General features: G+C 43.6%; 1 protein-coding gene across 2 annotated transcripts in view; it reads right to left on the reverse strand.

Annotated features, from left to right (window-relative positions):
• Positions 1-14,708, reverse strand: part of pde8b (phosphodiesterase 8B) — a 40,441-nt gene extending 25,733 nt beyond the window's left edge. For both annotated transcript variants that reach the window (XM_069673102.1, XM_069673101.1), the window contains exons 1-2: positions 14,427-14,708; positions 1,857-1,913 (exon numbers count right to left, since the gene is read on the reverse strand). In XM_069673102.1, coding sequence (XP_069529203.1) covers positions 1,857-1,913; positions 14,427-14,708 — 339 coding nt within the window. The remainder of the gene's footprint in view (positions 1-1,856; positions 1,914-14,426) is intronic.
• Positions 14,709-19,617: the final 4,909 nt, after the last annotated feature.

Genomic DNA, 19,617 nt, shown 5'->3' on the forward strand with positions numbered 1-19,617 from the left:
AACTCTTACTTTCTTTGTTACATAAGGTTAAATCTGAGCAGCACACGGCCTAATCCCCTCAGCAGAGGATGAGCACACACAATCCCCGACTCAACTCAACCGACCCAAGCTGCAATATTTACAAGTTGTGGAGCAGCAGGACGGACGGCGCAGAGAGCAGACTCAACGAGGTGTGAATGTGGGCAGTTTCACACGAATGAAGCTGCTCTAAAACCAAGACTGCAGCGATAATAAGAGTGCGCTCTGCTCAGGAAGTAGGTCACACAGTGTGTTGTGGTCGTCAGGACGTAATCGAGTCATGTTACTAAGAAGCAGAACATCAAATACATCCATAATGTATACATTTACAAACAAAACAAGCTGTGGCAGATATTCTTTAACCCTTAGAGCTCTGTAAAAGACATCGTCTGCGAGTGCCTACATTGTTATTTTTCCTTATTGTGATGTCATTTCTAAATACATTATATCCCTAGAATCTGAACAACCTCAGGTCAAAGGTGTATTTAATCTAAGAAGCCATACAAATTGATCAATTATAAAAAATTATTATAAAAATCCAACTTATTTTGTCTTCAAATTTTGCCACATAAACCCACATAACTGATCCAGAACCATTCTGATAATAAAAACACAAACAGAACACGTCTTCACACGACACAAGTAGTGAGTCATTTTTCAAAAGTGACAATCTGGGAGATTTTCATTTAAATAAATGTCTGTTAAGTCTCCATCTGTCGCCCAATGAGGTAACACAATGGTGACTGAGCCTATGGCCCACTGATGAAAGCCTTTGCATTTACAGTATTACAGACTGGGTGTCACAAGTGGTGCCCAGTTAGTGACGCGTTTCCCATCAGCCAGCAGTGGTTGGTCTGCCAGAGAGGGTAGGCGGAGCTAAGCGGCTGCTTTTCCGCTCTCTGCAAGTGTTGCGAGTAAACAGTAATCTACTGTGGCTGAACAAACAGAGAAAAGATGGATGACTACAGATACAACTTCAACAAGAAGTGAAAATCCAAAGAAGAAGAAACAAACTCGACGCTCAGATGAAGCAAACAGTCTGAAAAGGAAAGCGACCGTCAGCCAGGAAAATCAAGAGTTACAACCGGAGCCAACTGTGGACGTAATTGGGACGTATGCACCTGCATTAGGTGCCGCCAAATAGATCAAAACTAAGAACTTTGGGATCATGTCTTTAAAGAACGGGAAATTTCCTTTTATCACAGCCTCAGAAATGAGACGATGTGCTTCTTTCTTTGTTATATATCACTGCAGACTGAATATTTCAGGGTTATGGTCCAACAAAAATGACATTTGAGTCCGTCTAACAAGGCTCTGCAGATATTGACAGGCAATTTTTGCCATTTGTAGGCAAAAGGATGAATCAATTAATCACACAAATACTCTTCAAACTAAGCTAATAATAATTATTATTACTTTTAGATATACTTCATTAATCCCCACATCGTTTCACTCTCTTATTATTACCATGCTACACACACACATGCACAAACAGAATAAGGGACATGCACTGATGGAGAGATGTCAGAGTGAGGGGGCTGCACGTGGACATGCGTTAACTTCGACAGTGCCCAGTATAGGACACAGCACCTCTCCCGTGCTTGCTCCGTATCGGGACTTGAACCGGCCACCCTTCGGTTCCCAAGCCAAGTCCCTACAGACTGAGAGCTACTGTCTACCCACCAATAAAAACAATACCCTGATAATTAATTGTTCTTGTAAAACCAACATGTATGAAACACAGGAAACATACAGTCTAAGTTACTGTACAAATAACAAAAGTCCCTCAGAGATCACAAACATGACTCCAGGTGTTACACAGTCGGCTCTGTTCTTACCTGAATGGGCTCCTGAGTCAGTCTCATGGGCCCGACACATTCTTCTGTACTTGAAACCTGCAAACATAAAAAAAACTGTGTGTAAGTCAATGTCACAAACATATAAAACACACACAAATCACCACAAAAGGCAGGGAACACGTCTTACCATTTTACCATTGATGTCCAGGAGCATATTTGCATGTTGCTGTTTTCAAGCACGACCTGCCTCTCCTTTAATCTTCTCTCACCTCCCTGTCTCAGCTCAAAGAGTCCACGCAGCACTAAAACAACTTTTTACTCTTATTAATCTGGAATAAGATTCCTAAAACTCCAGATATCTGCGCGCTGCTTCTCTCCTACGCTGCAGACTTGTCTCTGCTCCGCTGTCCTCTGCGAACGTGTTTAGCAGGAATTAGCCGGCAGCCGCAGATTGAACTCACAGGTTTACTCTCGTAATCCTCCTGCAGGAGCATCTCGCTCTGAGCTCTATATATGTGTGTGTGTGCAGGCTTATTGACCCCCTGCGTCACTCTGCTGTGAATAAGCAACTCAGCTACATGTGCATGCTTACACCACACAATGAATCAGCTGTGCAGTGTTCTGTATGTGTCACACCTGGGCTTTAACCCTCCGCTGTCTGTGCAGGTATTTGTGAGCACATTCTGAGTCCCTGAGTCATTAATATAATTGGATGGTCACACACTCATAACCCACAGGGGGAGCGGTCTCAGACAAACATGTGTGTGTTGTCCACAACAACAGAGAGGAGGGATAAAGACGGAGAGGTGTGGGGGATTTCAGTTAATGCTGCCAGACGACACACAAGGAGCAGCCGTGAGGAGGACAGGAGGCGGTGACTCAGACACACATCAGTCTTATTTGTCGGTGATAATGAGGCTTAAAGGTGGACACACTTAAACCTACATGTAGTCACAACAGGCCACTAATGTCACACACAGGATTCTGGGTAAAAACAGGCTCGTTTTGGGCTAAAATGTGCAGCATTAGTCAGAGTGAGGAGTAAAAACATGATACACTCATAGTTAAAAAGCAACACATTTGAACACATTTGTCCATCCATTATCTGTCACGGGCGGCTGGAGCCTATCCCAGCTGTCAGAGAGGCGGGGTTTACAGCCTGGACTGATCGCCAGTCAATCACAGGGCTGACACATGAACCCTTTCCCACCGAAATTGGCAAGTTGACGCAGGATTTTCAGAACCGGGAAGACCTGCTAATAAATGTGCAGATTGTCTCGTTTCCCATTGCCAGTGAAGTATCCTGCTTTAGGTCTCTTTTTTTGCTGCGTCAGTCTGTTTATGTCTGTTATGTCAGTCTGCGGCGACAAATTTGGAACAATGTCCGAGCGCTGCTCGGACGGAGACGGCAGGAATTTGTAGCTGAGATGATGAGGAGTCGCAGAAGTTACCAACGGAGCATAGCATCATGCTGGAAAGGGGGCGGAGTTTAGCGTGTCGACACAGGTTTTGTGTTCCCATCAATGCCGATCGGAGCCGAGGCGATAATTACCCGGGTCTACTGCAGAGTCATCTGACCCGGGTCTGAATGCCCATTTAGAAAAAAAGTGTTAGCAGGTGTTATCGGGTTTTTGACCAGTGAGAAAGTAGCTAAAGAGACAAACAACCTTTCACACTCACTTCACACCTGCGGGCAATTTAGAGTCACCAGTGAGCCTAACGAGCATGTCTTTGGACTGTGGGAGGAAGCCTGAGATCGATAGCTTCTGTCTCAAACAACCAACAGGGAAATATTTTCCTTTTTCTGCGACAGCTCCGGGTATTTTGTCGAGATTAAACAGAGAAGCCTGATTGTAATAAGTTGCTAACATGTCGAGAGTGTAAGGAGAGTGTTTGGTGACATTTTAAGCTAAATCTAAGTTTAGCAGAGAGAAGTAAAACGTGTTTGTTTGTGCGTGCAGGTGAATCAGAGCCCCTGCTTAGTCACAGAGGAAAGCCGTAGCTGTGTCAAGCGAGCCACATTTGTATCGAGTATGTGTTCACATTTATAAACAGTAAATGGACTGCTCTACTATACCACTTTTATAGTCTTCATACCACTCAAAGCACGTACACACTACATGTCACATTCGCCCCAGCAATCAGGGCGAAGACATAATGTCAATAAAGTCAAAGATGACCCAAATGAACCAGAGAACCAGCAGGTCAGTGAGAAAGACAAGAAGCATCTGGCGGTTGACTCAAAGAGCGTGTTGAGAGTTTACTTCACGAGAAAAGGAGTGATTGTGTTTAACTTTAGGACGACACATCCAGACGTGAACCAGGGCAGGAAGGAAGGCGAGAGACGGGAACAGCTCGGTGATCGCTGCCGGGAACAGTTTGGAGAGAGGTCAGACAGCAGATAACGGACGACGTGTAGGAGGGAAGCTGCTCTTCTTAAAGAAGGTGACATGGAAATACGGGAAGGGGAAACATTAAGGAAGATTTAGGATACACAGACAGAAGCTTCTGGAAAATGAATGGATGTGGAGAAAAATGAACAAGACTTGAAACTTGGTTTGATTAAGAAGGATTCAGAGGAACGAGAGAGGAGAGACTATCTGTAAAAATAAATGTAAAAAGTTGTTGTCTTTATATTTACGTCAAAACATGAAGATGCAGAGTAGAGTAGATAGAGTGCATAATTAATCCCACCTCTGTTTAAGCGACCAGTCTGCTTCAAGGACACTTAAGGAGGTAGATAAACATTTTCAGCACGTTTGGGAACTGCATTTCCCATAACTCGGAGGATGTAAACAGTAAGTTACCCGGCATTCACAAAAAATGAGTTCCTGATCAGGAAAAACGTCTCCTCAGGATGGAAAAATGTCTGAGAAGATTCTGGTTAACGTCTTGCCGCCGAGTTAACAAACTTATCATCAAACACCAGTCAGACCACAGTCACTGCTCGGTTGATGGGAAGAGAGTTTTTAGTACTTCCTGTTTTGTCTACAAAATGCTCTGATCACATCTAATTTGTGATTGAGGATGGAACGTTAGAGTTTGCCCTAAACAATGAAAGTCTTTGTAACATCAGTGTTTCATCTCTAAAATGGCTGTGTCCTATTTACCAGTGTGACCAATATACCAGTATAAAATGCAGAGAGGTATTTTATACCCCTTTCCCACCGAAATTATCACGTTGACGTGAGTTTTTCAGACCCAGGAAGACCCGCTTATAGATACTGATTGTCTCTTTTCCCATTGCCACTGAAGTATCCTCCTGTTGGTCTCTTTTCTGCTGCGTCACCGTCTAATGTCACAAACACGCCAGAGACAGGGTTAGTAAACAGTGAAGATGTTTCGGTGGTTAGGTCTTTCTTGTACCTATCACTCATTCAGTCTGTTTATCAAACTCGGCGTCGACAGATTTTGAACACTGCTCGGACGGAGACGGGCGGAATTTGTAGCTGAGATGTCGAGCAGTCACAGAAGTTACCGACGGAGCATAGCGTGGCGCCGGAAAGGGGGCGGAGATTAGCGCGTCAACACGGGTTTTGTGTTCCCATCGATGCCAATCGGAGCTGAGGCGTTAGGGTTAGGGCTGAGGGTCTAATGCAGAGTCATCTGACCCAGTCTGAGTGCCGACTGTAACCTTTCCCATTAAGCCAAAAAGAGTGTTAGCGGGTTTCCAAAGACATGCTCGTCAGGTTCATCAGTGACTCTAAATTGCCCGTAGGTGTGAATGTGAGCGTGAAAGGTTGTCTGTGTCTACGTGTCAGCCCTGTGATTGACAGGTGATGTGTCCAGGGTGTAACCCCGCCTCTCGTCCAATGACAGCTGGGATAGGCTCCAGCCGGTCCGTGACCCTAAACAGGATAAGCGGTGTAGATAATGAATGCACTTAAAGCTGGCAAATAAACAAAACTCCCAACTCTGGAAAGGGAACCCACCAGTCATCACACGAATGCCGTTAGCTGTGAAATATAACCAAAAGTTGTTTACAATTAAGCTAATGTAAAGTATGCCGAATTAGCAGTTAGCACTTCCTGTGTGCAGCCTTCTCATGGATGTACAGAAAACTGTCTCTGGATTACTTTGAAACTGAAGCAAACATAAAATGTGAGTGTTAGAAGGAGCGTCTTTTTCTGTGATTTTGAAACACATCCAATAACATTTGGCCTTATATGAGATTATGACCCTCAGGAGAACACGTTAATGTTTAGAAGACCTGGATTTGTTATGCTGCCGCCATGTCAGCCACTAAACAACAATGACTTACTTCCTGTCTTTATCAGAGCACCAGCAGACACCTTGGTCCTTTTACCTCGAACAGAACAAGCTGAACCTTTGCCTCACATCTCTCCCTCTGCTCCCCCACAGTTGGTAACCCTCCCTGCCTTAAATCATTTGGAGTAACTTCAGCTCATTCTATTGTTTCTGTGAGGCACTCTGTAACATTGGCTTTGAAAGGTGCTGTATAAATAAACCCCTAATTACTGACCAGGGTACATCGTGTCATTGCATACACAGCGCACACATTGTTATGATACAGATTAAACAAAGCTTTATCGTGGAGGCGGCTCGAACATTGCTCTGCACATCTGATGCAGCAGCTTGTTCTGCAGGATGATGTAAATCTAACAAAGTTACAGCATGTTGAATGTCTTCTTTTGAAGGTGTTCACAATGAAGTTAGATTACAACGATGACGAGTTAGTTTACATTACAGCTGCTCAGATCAAAGTCTAAGCATTTGGAGTAAGTGACAAAGAGGTCTGTTCTCTCTTGACCTTGTGTGAGGCTTTTACTTTGAAAATCCGGCTGTTTAGAAATGACGTTATTGCAGCCTTCGGTGCAGGGATAAATCTTCTGATCTAGTGAATTATGTCGCTTTAATCAGCGTCTGAACAGCAGTGAAATGACATGAGATTCATTTTATGCTTTTATCATCTCTTATTACGCGTCGTTTTTGACAGCAGGCCTTGGAGTTAACGTGAAGCACATGCTTGCATCGAGGCCTCGTCTTATCAGCAGCACAGGTGTCCTTCTGTGGAGCTCAGACGGACCTGAGGTCAGCCTCAGTCTGCACACTGACAGTCTTATCTTCCTCTGGACTTCTCTCCGCAGTATGATAAGCTCACACTGATCTGGTGATGTTCTGACGTGGGTTCACTCTGTCATGTGAGCAGCTTCTGGGCTCAAACCTTCACATCTGATGTTCACGCTACCGAGAATAGCACTGTTAGCTGTAGCACTGGTGCATGAGGCTGTTAGTGTACAAAGGAAACCTGGCCGTTTAAATCCTCACTTCTTGTGCACTATTGGACGAATGCCACAAAATTTGTTCCCCTCAGGATGACTTGAAAAACTAAAGAGGGGGTATTATGCTGTTTTACATTTGAAGACAGGTATATAATGTTACAGTGTTGGATGTCCAGACTAAACGTGGGTGAAGTTTCAGATCTGTAGGTAAAAGTATGTTGGAGTAATCCCCAGGCTTCTCAGCTCAGTCTGCAGGCTGCTGTGAACGCCAGGTTTCACACAGTTTTTTCTACACGCTGCACGTTGTAGGCCAATCAAAAGAAAGCAGGCTTGTAGGGGCGGGGCTTCTTAAAGGGACAGAGCTGAATGAGTGGTTTCAGGCAGAGGGTGTATGAGGGTTTTTTAACTATAAATTATGCTAAGCTACTCTGAGTTCCATCATCAAGTCAAAATATGTCAAAAAATTTGGGCCAAATATCAGCAAATTAAATGACATTCCCATAAACCTCAGCTGTGCTTTGTTTCTTATGTTTATTAGCAGATGTTAGCATCCATGCATGCACCCATTATCTACACCATTTACCCTGTTCAGGGTCATTGGGTGGCCTAGAGCCTATCCCAGCTGTCATTGGGCGAGAGGCGGGGTTACACCCTGGCTTGATCACCTGTCAATCACAGGGCTCACACTCACACCTACGGGCAATTTAGAGTCAGCAGTGAACCTAACGAGCATGTCTTTGGACTGTGGGAGGAAGCCGGAGTACTCAGAGGGAACCCACCCATGCACGGGGAGAACATGCAAACTCCACACAGAAAGACCCACTACGACCGAACATGGATTTAAACCTGGAACCTTCTAGCTGTGAGGCGACAGCGCTAACCACATCAGCTAAATCTAATCATGTTGGCAGTGTCATAGTTAGCATTCTGATGTTTTTGGCTGACCACCGGAGTCAGCCCTACACACGGGTCTGTATGTGACTGACTGATTGACTGAGTGACGCTACTTTCACAGCCGTAGAGAGAGAGAGAGTTACGTCTTCTCAATGGTGGATCATGGACTATATTGGACCTGCACGACGCGACTCTCTGTCTATACGGCTCTGGATACTTTGTTCGGGGAGTAGGCGGGGCTGCTCCTCCGCTACTTCGAACCTTCCAGCTATGAGGCGACAGCGCTAACCACTGCACCACTGTGCAGCCCAAGCCAACGATCATGACTGGTCAAAAGAGGGCGGGACCTGAACTCATAAGAGGCCCAGACAAAGGCATGCTCCGCGCTCTATTAGCTGGAGCTTCACACTCTGCTAACAGTGTTAAATAGGAGCCTGTGGTGAATGTAAACAGATGCATTTGCGTGCTATTATTACCAGTTGCCATTTGGGGTTATTGCTTGGTTACTTTAAGAGTCTTTCTCTTTATCTGTTAGCTTTTTTCATTTTGTTTCGTAGTTTCAAAATCATCAGTCACAGCCTTCAAAGTAAAGAGACGTGAAGAAACAGGACGTAAACAAGCTGATTGGCTCTCATGGGACATTACAGAAGTTCTGTAAGTAGAAGCAGCTCTTAAAAATGACTTCCTCATGGTCTGTCTCTCAGTTTGACTGACATCTCAGTGCAGCTGCTCAGGAGAAACAGACAGATGCTGTTGGTTCTCCTGTTGTTTTTCTGAGTGTCGAATGTTGAAAGAAATGTTAATTAAAACTAACTCATGTGAACTTTAACAAAATTATCAGGTTTATTGAGCTCAGTGTCGGCTCAGTCCCGTTGGAGGAGGGGGTGTGCGAGAGCAGGAATCGTCCAGACTCTGAAGTGGAAAATAGTTTGAATGTTGGACCCGGACGAGTGTTTATTTCCAAAGCAGTTCCTGTAGGTGTGTGTTTACATGAAAGTTACCTCAATGGAGCATAGTCTGAATTTTTATTCTGCACAGTCATGTTTCCATGCTCTGTCTCTGTGCTACTCTGTAAAAGATGGTGGCGCTTTAATGTTCAAAAGGACTCAATAACAGCATTTTAAATGCAAATGCAACAAAGGAACAGAATCAACAGATCAATGTTACACCACAGCGTAAACACTGATGCTCTTATTCACAACTTTGATGAGCTCTGATGAGCCTTTCAATACTGGGATTTAAGGCGGACACTGACAGCGTCAAATGAAAGTTTTCAACATAAGTATTGCCTAAACAAGACGAGGTCAAAACCTCGTATGTGGCTGCATCAGGTCAATGTGCGCTTTTGTGGGCAATGTGTTACAAGGACACTGTCCTTATGAGGCTGATGACGACGTGTTTGAAAGCAGGTGCGCGCTGCGGACGTACGTGACGACAGCGGAGATGCAGCCCCGCCAACTCCCCGAACAAAGCATCCAGAGCCGTATAGACAGAGAGTCGTGTCAGTGGAGGTCCAACATGCTCCATGATCCGCCATTGCAATGTCGCAACTCTCTCTCTACGGCTCTGAAAGTACCGTCACTCATTCAGTCAGTCAGTCAGTCAGTCAGTCAGTCAGCCAAAGACATCAGCATGCTAACTATGACAATGCTAACATGATTAGATTTAGCTGATGTGGTTAGCGCTGTCGCCTCACAGCTAGAAGGTTCCAGGTTTTAATCCATGTTCGGACGTAGGGGGCCTTTCTGTGTGGAGTTTGCATGTTCTCCCCGTGCATGTGAGGGTTCCCTCCGGGTACTCCGGCTTCCTCCCACAGTCACAAAGACATGCTCGTTAGCTTCATTGGTGACTCTAAAATTGCCTGTAGGTGTGAATGTGAGCATTAATGAGTGTCTGTCTTGGCAATCAGTCCAGATGTGACCCCGCCTCTCGCCCAATGACAGCTGGGATAGGCTCCAGCCGCCCTGCGACCCTGAACAGGATAAACGATATAGATGATGACGGTATGATGATGGAGTTTGATTTATAAATTACGGTCTGGAAACAACAGGTTGTCTTCCTCATATTACAGTCCACGAGCATCTGCAAGAAGGCGTGTCATTGTTTTCCAAATGATGCAGCTGATGTGAGCAGACAAGATCAATAACAGAGTACTGTTTGGTGAGAATCATTACTTTACACAGCTCTGATCTCATATACTGAGACACAATAAAGGATCAGACATCCCATACATCTACATTAATGTTGCAATGTGTAGACTGCAGTTAAAACCTGAAGAGCTGTGCCGCTAAAAGGGCTAATGGATCTAAGATTAGAGGCCTGTTACCGACTGGTCTGTTGTGTTAGTCTTTAATGAATATATTCTAGGACTAAAAGTCAAGTCGTCTTAACCCCAGGCAGCCTCCATGTCGAGCAATGTTTCCATGCTTTCAGTGAAACGTGCTGACCAGTAGCACCAAAGGAAACATGGCTCATTGTGTTTGGAGAGAGTCATGAGAGGGAGAGCAGCTACAGAGAGCGCAGTAACCCGTTTGATATCCATGACAGCTTCAGCTGTTTTTGTTTGAGCCTGTTCTGTGATGCTCTCTTTGCTCTCCCAATAAAACGCCCTCGATGTTGCTGAGTTCTTCGGCCAACACTTTCTGCTGGAGTGATAAAGAGTTGACTCAGTTACTTAGTTGTGTTTTTTTAGCTTGCAGAAAGTCTAAATTTGCCCAGAAGTCATAGCAAATAGGTCCAACTCAAAGGTATAATAAGCAGGATTTTCCTAGAAAAATAAAATAAAGACTTTTACAAATATAATATAAATCATCACTTATGGGCCTCTATACGTGTGTTGGTGAGTATGCGTGCAGACCCTTGTGAGACCCTTCCCTCTGCATCTGTTCTGTTGTTTTGCTTTGCACGGGACGTTTTCAGGAGGGGCGCTGTCGTGGTTCCCTGAGCCAATCACAGCGTACAGGTGAATGTGGGAGTGGTTCAAATTAGCAGCTGGGCCCCATTCAGACCGGCGAACATGGCGAAAGAGCGATGCAGAGTTGGCCTTCTTTCTGTTGGACAGGTAGGTGCCTCAACCCGGGTAGGACAAGCTAACCGGTGGTTAGCATGCTAGCGCAAAGCTAACAGTGATGCTGTAGGTGTTGGCTCGGCGGGGTGGGCGTGTTCTCGCACGAGAGAGTGAGAGTGAGCTTCCGGTGATGACGAGCCCAGGAGGAGGGGCCCAGTTTGAATGTGTTGTTGACAAAATGTAAGAAAACATCCTACTTATTCTACCTTTAAAGTGAGATTCCTGTATTGTTATACCTAAGCCAAATTTTTGAATATTCTGGGGGTCTAAATGAGCACAAGTAAAAGTTTTGGGCTTGCTTCAATCGATTGCTTTAGCTGGCAGCCGGGAGACAGTTTCTAATTGCTGCAACATAATCTTTCAGTGCAAACACACTGTAAGTGCTTGATATTCTTAGTGTCAGACAGCATTAGAAAGGATCTCTACAGAGATAGATCTTTATGGTTATGGAGTAAGATGTAAGCTGTTTGCTATATCTCTCTAACCCACAAAATAAAAACAAACAGCAGATTAAGGCCACTGTTTTAATCGTAATAACTTAGTTAGTGATTCTATTTTTCAAAACACCAGTCTTGTTCTTCTTCACTGAACTTTTGTTAGTCACAAGTGGTCGCTCTGAAAAAATGCTAATTCACGCTCGGCTCTGTGTGCTCTTAAAGTCTCTGTGTGTGTAAAGACGCCCTGCAGGGATCTCTGTACAGACCACCAGCACCAGCTCCTTCACATGCCACTGTTCACACTCCTGACCAGAGGGGTAAACAGATGACTTGTGTACATAAACATTCACACACGCACACACACGCACGCAATCTGTGCCACTCCAAACTAATGACACAAATCTTTTCTATCACATTTCTAGATTAAACACGATTAAGCTGCCGCAACACGTTCTATGATTTCAGCTGCTGATGAGACACTTCCTGTTAGATTTTCACTTAATCTAATTATTCTTTGAAGCCAATTTTCATCCAGACGCGGGCCAGAGGAGGAAAGTTTGGGCCAGAAATGAATGAAATGTGAGAAGTAAAGAGCATGGGAGCGACAGAGCCTCTATGAAGGCGTTAAACTCAGGCCAGGATTACATTAATGACACAATATCAAAACAAATAATGAGAGTTTTTTAAAGCAAAGGTCCAAAAGTATAGTGTAACAAAGTCAATCTGTTTAAATAAAAAAGGTTATAATCATAGGATGTGTATTTTATTTTGGAAATCCACTCCAGATCTCACTCAGGCCTGAAAGGGTTAAAGTGTTTCTGAGGGTCTGATGACAGGATCATCTGCTGTGCAGCTTCTTAACAAAACACAGCGATATCCTCTGGGGCTGGATCATAAATATGAAGAAGTATCTGTTCACATGCTCCCTCATGACAACACGTGTACACAACTGTGCGAGTTTATGGTCTTCATGCTGAGACTCTGGCTCCCCAAACACTGAATGAATACTGCAGAGAGAGACAGCCTGTGCTGCGCTCACTTTTCACATAGAAATGTGTTTTTGTTGGTTTACTAAGTTAAAAGCAGCGTTCATGTTCATATCACAAAGTATCACAAGAAAACCAATTGGATTTTTGTGCGCCTAAGTTCATTCTTCACCAGGGTTCAAGTCCTGTGCCGGATTGGAAGTCAATGCTGACTTAACGTCACAGTCATAACATGAAGTTATTTACATCATGTGAAGTATACGTAACTTTGCTAACATTTGTTCCTATTTAAACCTAAACAACATTTTTTATTCTAAACCTTACCCAGTACTTTTGGTGCCTAAATATAACCAAGTAGTTTTTCATCACACAGATAACATGACTTATTACTGTACCCTAAGTAACGCAGCATAACACAGCACAAAGTAGCGCAGCCTAACATTGCACAACGTAACATTACGCAACATGACATAACGCATCGTAACACAATGAAGGGCAAAACAATGTAACGCATCACATCGTAGCGCATTACATTGTAGTGCATCACATTGTAGCATAACACGCAACAGACCATAGCGCATCACATCATAGCGCAACACGCAAGAGACCGTAGTGTAACAGTTTGTAGCACATCACATCGTAACGCAACACGCAACAGATCGTAGCACATCACATCGTAACGCAACACGCAACAGATCATAGCGCATCACATCGTAACGCAACACGCAAGAGATCGTAGCGTAACAGTTTGTAGCACATCACATTGTAACGCAACACGCAACAGATCGTAGCCCATCACATGTGTAACGCAACACGCAACAGATCATAGCGCAACAGATCGTAGCACATCACATCGTAACGCAACAGATCGTAGCGCATCACATCGTAACGCAACACGCAAGAGACTGTAGCGTAACAGATTGTAGCGTAACAGTTCATAGTGTAACACATCGTAGCATTATGCAAGTATTAACTAAGCACTAACTAACCTAAGTGCTTTTTAACCCATGATAATCTTTTTTTTAAAACTATCTTGTACTTTTTTGGTCCACAACGCAACTTATGTTTTTTGTAAAGAACTATTAACTAAATAACAAATACATTTGCTTTAATCTATGGCTTCTAAGTCTGAGCTGTACAGGGCTGTGCTTTGAGATAGCAAACAGCCTGTAAACAACTGCACACATTTAGACTAAACTGCCTCATGACAGAGTTGACAGAGAACAAAATATTAAAAGAAAAGATTTCTGTGACGATTACAACTAAAGTACTTCCAACGAAGAGTTCTTTATACAGCGTGTTTTAAACCATCTCTCTGTTTCTCTGGTTGTTTGAAGCAGAAGGCTTGTCACCAATGAGTCTGGTCCTGCTCGAGCTTTCTGCCTGTTTAAATAAAGTTTTTCCTGCCATATGTTGCCAAGTGCATGCTTATGGGTTGATTAATGTTGGGTCTCTGTAAATAATATACAGTCTAGACCTGCTCAGTTTTTGTCCTGAGTTTTGTTGTGATTTGGTGCTGTAAGTAAAATATATTGATTGATTGAATCACAGACTTTTAAATTACGGTGACAAAGAAAAGCAGCACATTCTGACATTTAGGAAGCTGGAAGCAGCAAACGTTTCTCATTTAGGCTTGAAACATGACAGAAAAGGCTAAGCGATTATGGCGATTAGTTTCCTTTTGATCCAGTAATCGATTAATCATTGCAGCTCTAGAATCAAATCTTTCACTGCAATAAAAGATGTAACACATGACATTATCATCACTGTTACTGATAAACAGCCGGCTGCAGAGATGGACTGATAAAGACAGTGAATGAGAGGAGACATGTGCCCCCATCAGAAGGCTCGGGCCTCCTCCGGTTACAAACAAACAAACGTCCTCACGTGCCATTTCCACTCACGACCTGCGCGTGTCAGTGCCAGCAAACCGTGTTTGCTTTCATCTAAAAAACGCTCCCCTCTCTGTTACTGCTCTGTACCTTGACGCTGGTGTGGCTGGTCTGCGTCTCGGCCTCGATGCGGACGTGTCCCCCGCTGTTCTCCTTCCGATCCCGGTGCGAGTTGTTGCGCGCGTGCCTGCTCTGGTAGGTGATGACGGAGGGGATGGTCTCGGCCGCATCGCTCTTGATGAACAGCCCGTGCAGCGTGGCCGCGGTGCCCTGAGAGATGGTGGTGGTCTGGTGCGGAGAGTTGGATTCGTCCGAGTCTCGGCAGTAGATCACCCCGCTCTGAGAGACGTGGATGCTGGGAGCGCAGCCCATCACCTCAGCGCCGCGCCTCCGGAGTCAGATCCCGGATAAGAAACACGCTGGGTACCACCTTCCTGCCGTCCACACAGGCGGATGTTTTCTCCGGGCATCGGCTGCTCTCTCCTCCACACACACACACCTCCGTTTGAGCGCGTGAAGGGCGGAGGAAGAGGTGTTGGTGATTGTTTAATTCATGCGTCCTCCTCAGCTCCGGATGTTAGATTTCGAGATTATATCCAGGGCAAAGAGATGTTTCAGGATATAATCTGAGCCTTCCTGGTGGTCTGTACCATCAGCTAGACGGATGAATAAATGGACTGAACCACCTGGCTGCTCTTCATCACCTCCTTCTTCTCACATATGCTGCATTCAAGGCCCGTGGAGAGTAGCTGGATTTATGAAATCTCATCTATGTCTCCACTTTCCGCCCGCAGATCATTGGCCACGGTCCATCCCCCCTCTCTTTCTGTTCCTCTCTCACTCTCCCCCCTCCTCTCCTCGACATCACACTGACATTATATCACTTCCACCTCTCCATCATGACCCTCTAATCCCCCCGGAGGCCGTGCTTTGACTCCAGGGGTCATTTTAAGCCTCCATTTGCAGAATAATGATGTCAAAGTGATGAAAAAACACTTACAACCTTCTCGTTCAGCTGATGTTATATTTAGATTTCTTGGTAAAAGATGCTCAAAAATAATCTTGTCTTTGCTACAATTGTGCATCAGTCTAAGCGCGTGTGTATTTTGGTTAATGACATATTGATTGAGGTCGACCTCTGACATCTAAACCTTATGAAAGGGAGAAACCAGCATCACGTTTGTGAGCTAATAAACAACTTTCATAACAGGCAATTACTTTTTATGACCCATTATGGATCAAATATTTGTAGGTTTCAAAATATATCGGAAAATGCATGAATTATATAAAGAGCTCAGAAAACACTGATTGCAGTTTCCCTTACAAATATGTAACTCCTCTTTCAGCATCACAATCTGCAGACCCCCGATCTGAGGTCATCAAACAGCTTGTTTTGTCCGACAAACTAATTCAGCTAACTGTCTACAAGCTGAAACTAATAGTTTATATTGATTGTTCATAAATTAGTTATGTAGTTATTTTAGCTTTTACTTTTATTTTTCTGTAAAGAAAATTCAAAGAGGAAAAAAGACACAGGTATGTAACAGAAACAAGCAGCAGACACAGTGGAGCATTTAGCATCTTAAGACACATATTCCACCCAGGAGCTGGTGGAGACCAAAAACAGAGCAACACGTGAACAGTGGACTTACTCCAAACTCCAAATGAATAATAACACTGCTCTGTATCATCCATCCATTGGCTATAGGGGGCAAACGAGTACTTGGGTAAACAAGTACTCAATAAATCATAATCGGTTATAAAAGAATTTTAATCGTTGATCGTTTTGGGGTCCTATATTTTTTCTACATTTTATCCCAGTAAGTTCTCTGTGTCATGTATGCCTATCATTGTCATCAAAACTATCATGCTTGTTGCTTCCTGTGTTTTAAAAATAATCCCCATGGCAACGTTATAAATTCGACGATGACGTCATGGGAACCGCACGCAGCCGGCTGTAGCTAAAGAATCCTGCGAAGCTAAAAGCTGCTGGTTAAAAAAAGCTTCGCATGGCAAGACTGGGAGTCGGTCAGCTGCTTGGCCAACAGCTGGCCATTAATGATGGTTTCAAGGCTGTCCGTAACCTAGAGCCTAACTCCAGTTTATGAAACGTTTGAACTGTGTTGAACAGAGGAGGGCAATCGTTGCTGTCCGTTCTGTCCGCCATAGCAATGAGCGCACACGGGAGCTCCGGGATGAACACTGGAGGGAGGAAATCACCCCAGTGCTCAAGTCCCTGCAGGTGGCAACAACTGCCATATGTGGCGAGCAGACAGTCTCCCTTTCCACACACCACCAGGTAAGCAATGGAGTGGGAGACTGTCACCGCATTGATTCCATTGCGCAACTTTTCTGGACTAAAAAAACAATAACTACAAAGCGATTACTCGAGTAATTGTTAAGCAATGGGACGAGTAATCGGTTAGAGAAAATGCTGAATTTCTGCATCACTAATCTATAGTGCTTATCCTGTTCAGGGTCACAGGAAGGCCCACTTTGTCTGACCCGGGATTGGACCTAGAAACCAGTGCTAACCACTGCACCACCCTGCAGCCCCCATTTGCCACATAAAAACTTAAAAAGAAATCATATTAGAGTTTTGTAGTTACAGCTAGTGTCTTTTTGTCTGTTAATGCAGGTTTAGTTATGTTAAACTGCCTTCATGAATTTTGCTGCCATAAATAAGAGTAAGTTGTTGAATAAGATCTCATTCTCACTCTGTAATGAGCCATAACATCTGACCTTGTAAATGGTAAATTAAATTTTTTAAAGCTAATTACTGGGCTGTAAAACTGGGCTACACATCTAACAAACCATTGATACATTTATTTAGAACGAATATAATCTCCACTACATCACAGGACACACTGGATAACTTTAGTAAATCTGACAGACACGGTTCCTCTGTTAGGGCATCGAAGCATCTGTCTGTGTTCACTTCCTGCTAAAAATACTGCTGTGTGCCTGATTGTGTTGAGTAATGCAGTATTTCTATCTTCACATAAGTATCTAAATCTTAATACTTATTCCACAACCACCTCTAAGTATCAACTATTGTCTCTGATAGTGAGAATCAGAGCACTGTGTGTACAACAGATCTAATTCTGCATGCTCAGCACTCTTACATGATCTCCTGCTGAGACTGCAGACTGCCCCCTGGTGGCTGGAGGCAAACATGTTCAACTGCTGCAGATCATCGGCACCTCTTTAAAACAGCATATCACATTTAATATTATCCGAACAGGCTGATATACCTACAAACATCCTCATATATGTCAGACCATCAGAGCTGTGCATTTATCTCCATATCTTTATACTTTAAACGTAAACAAATCCCAAATACAGGCTCACAAAACAACTGCCAACAACCCTTATCACACATTAAGCCTTTTTAATAACCATTCTTGGACACATTACATCTCCCATCATGCATCCTGCTTTTTTAAAGTTGTTTAAACCGACTCTAATTATGCTTTAACTACAGTTATTCCACAGGGGAATGTTCCGTTATTTTAATAGAATCTAGTGGTCTGAAAAATCCATCAAGGTAATAGTGTACTCTCTCTTTTTTAAACCCCATCACAGACGTCTTGTAATCTGTTTTTTTAATTAGTAATTGGCTCATTATCGATAAGGCATTAGCTTGGAAGTGTTTGCGTGTGCATTACTTACACTAATAATTTCGTGCATTAATAACTGAAGAATCTACGTGTATAAAAGTTCAGTGAGACGCTAATGTCACAGTTTTCCGCTTGCAGCACGCAGCAGGGATCTCTTACCTTCAGCGGTCCATTTGGGAGTAAAACAGTTCCCTCTGTTGAAAGTCCACTCATGTCTTAAAACCACGATATTAAGTCCTCTGATCTGGAATTAAAATAATGGTGAAGGTACAGAAAGGTTGCTCTGCTTACACCAAACATGCATGTGTAATAGTGAGTCAGTGCAGAGAGGTACGGGCCGTCCTGCAGGTACAGACCGCTGCACAGTGGGTTACATTTCGGCCTGTGAACTTCGTAACTTCTCACAACTCCACCGGCAGGCTCGGTGTCCGTGCGGCCCTAGTGTCCTCACTATAGACCCTATATAAATCATTATGAATCAATATATATACAAAGGTCCTCACAGTATAGCAACAATCTATCTAACCGTCTACACATTTTATGAGATTATTTATTTATATCTTAATCTACAAATACAAATAAGTCTAATTGGCGTTGGTGAAAAGTATTTTTACTCAGGAAACTCCAACGAACAAATAAAGCAACAGGTAATTGGACTTAAAAGGTGTATTTTTAATTTATACTACTCCATACTTCCACTGGATTTTAAACAGAAATGTTGTACTTACCTCATGTTAACCTGCATGTGTAGTCATATGGTCCATTGTTTATGCAGTGCACGTGGATAAATTGTGGATGAAGCCGTTCTGATTTTATTCGCTGAAATGACACTAGACCGGCCTGCTCATGTACTTTGTTTCAGGGTAGTAATCATGGCATAATTAAAGGGTGTACACTCAAGTACACGCTTTAATTACCTGACAGATGAAAGTGCCTACACCAAGTGGTTAGCTTTCCAAGAGGATCCAGTGTTTCCCGAACAGAAGATATCAAACAGCTCTAAATTTAAATACAAGATCATTTCTAAAGGGTTTGTTCTGTACATTTTATAAATTAATTAAGTAGTCATATAAATCAAACAATCAGGCGCTCTGTTTTGGTCTCCACCACCTCCTTAAAGATCTTTAGCTGCTAAACTAACTCTAGCAAGTTGTGTCTGTCTGCTGTTTGCAGGTAGCCACAGGGGTTTATACGAGCTTTACTCAGAAAACAGACTTAAAAGGACGTTGATAGTGCTTAAATCAACACAAAATGAAGCTCTGGCGTAAGCTGAGTCAGGAAGATGATAGCTGTGTGCCAATCCACAGGCTGCAGCCTTCGAAGGAGGCGGTCCACAGAGGATGCTCCATTGATAGCCTGCGTAGACCGTTAAAGCCAAACTGAAATCAGACAGTCCGGTCTACCCTTGCGTCACCAAACGCCGCTCCTGTTGCCCAGCAAAAGGTAGCTAGCGGGCTAACTAGCTAGCATAACTAACATCGAGTAGGTTAACCTACTACTTTAGATGATGTGTTTCAAGGGCCCTTTCGTTTTCTTAAACATGTGTAACACTAGCTGTTTGACTGAGTTGAAACCAAAATCTTTTACATTTTAAAGTGTATTCCTCGGCACCTTAAAAGTCGGCATTTTCATTGGAATTGGCTCGCAAACAACTCGGGATA

This window comes from Semicossyphus pulcher, unplaced genomic scaffold (genome assembly GCF_022749685.1).
Source record: "Semicossyphus pulcher isolate SPU_LCO1_2020_fin unplaced genomic scaffold, fSemPul1.0.p SCAF_22, whole genome shotgun sequence".
In the NCBI taxonomy this organism is placed as follows: Eukaryota; Metazoa; Chordata; class Actinopteri; order Labriformes; family Labridae; genus Semicossyphus; species Semicossyphus pulcher.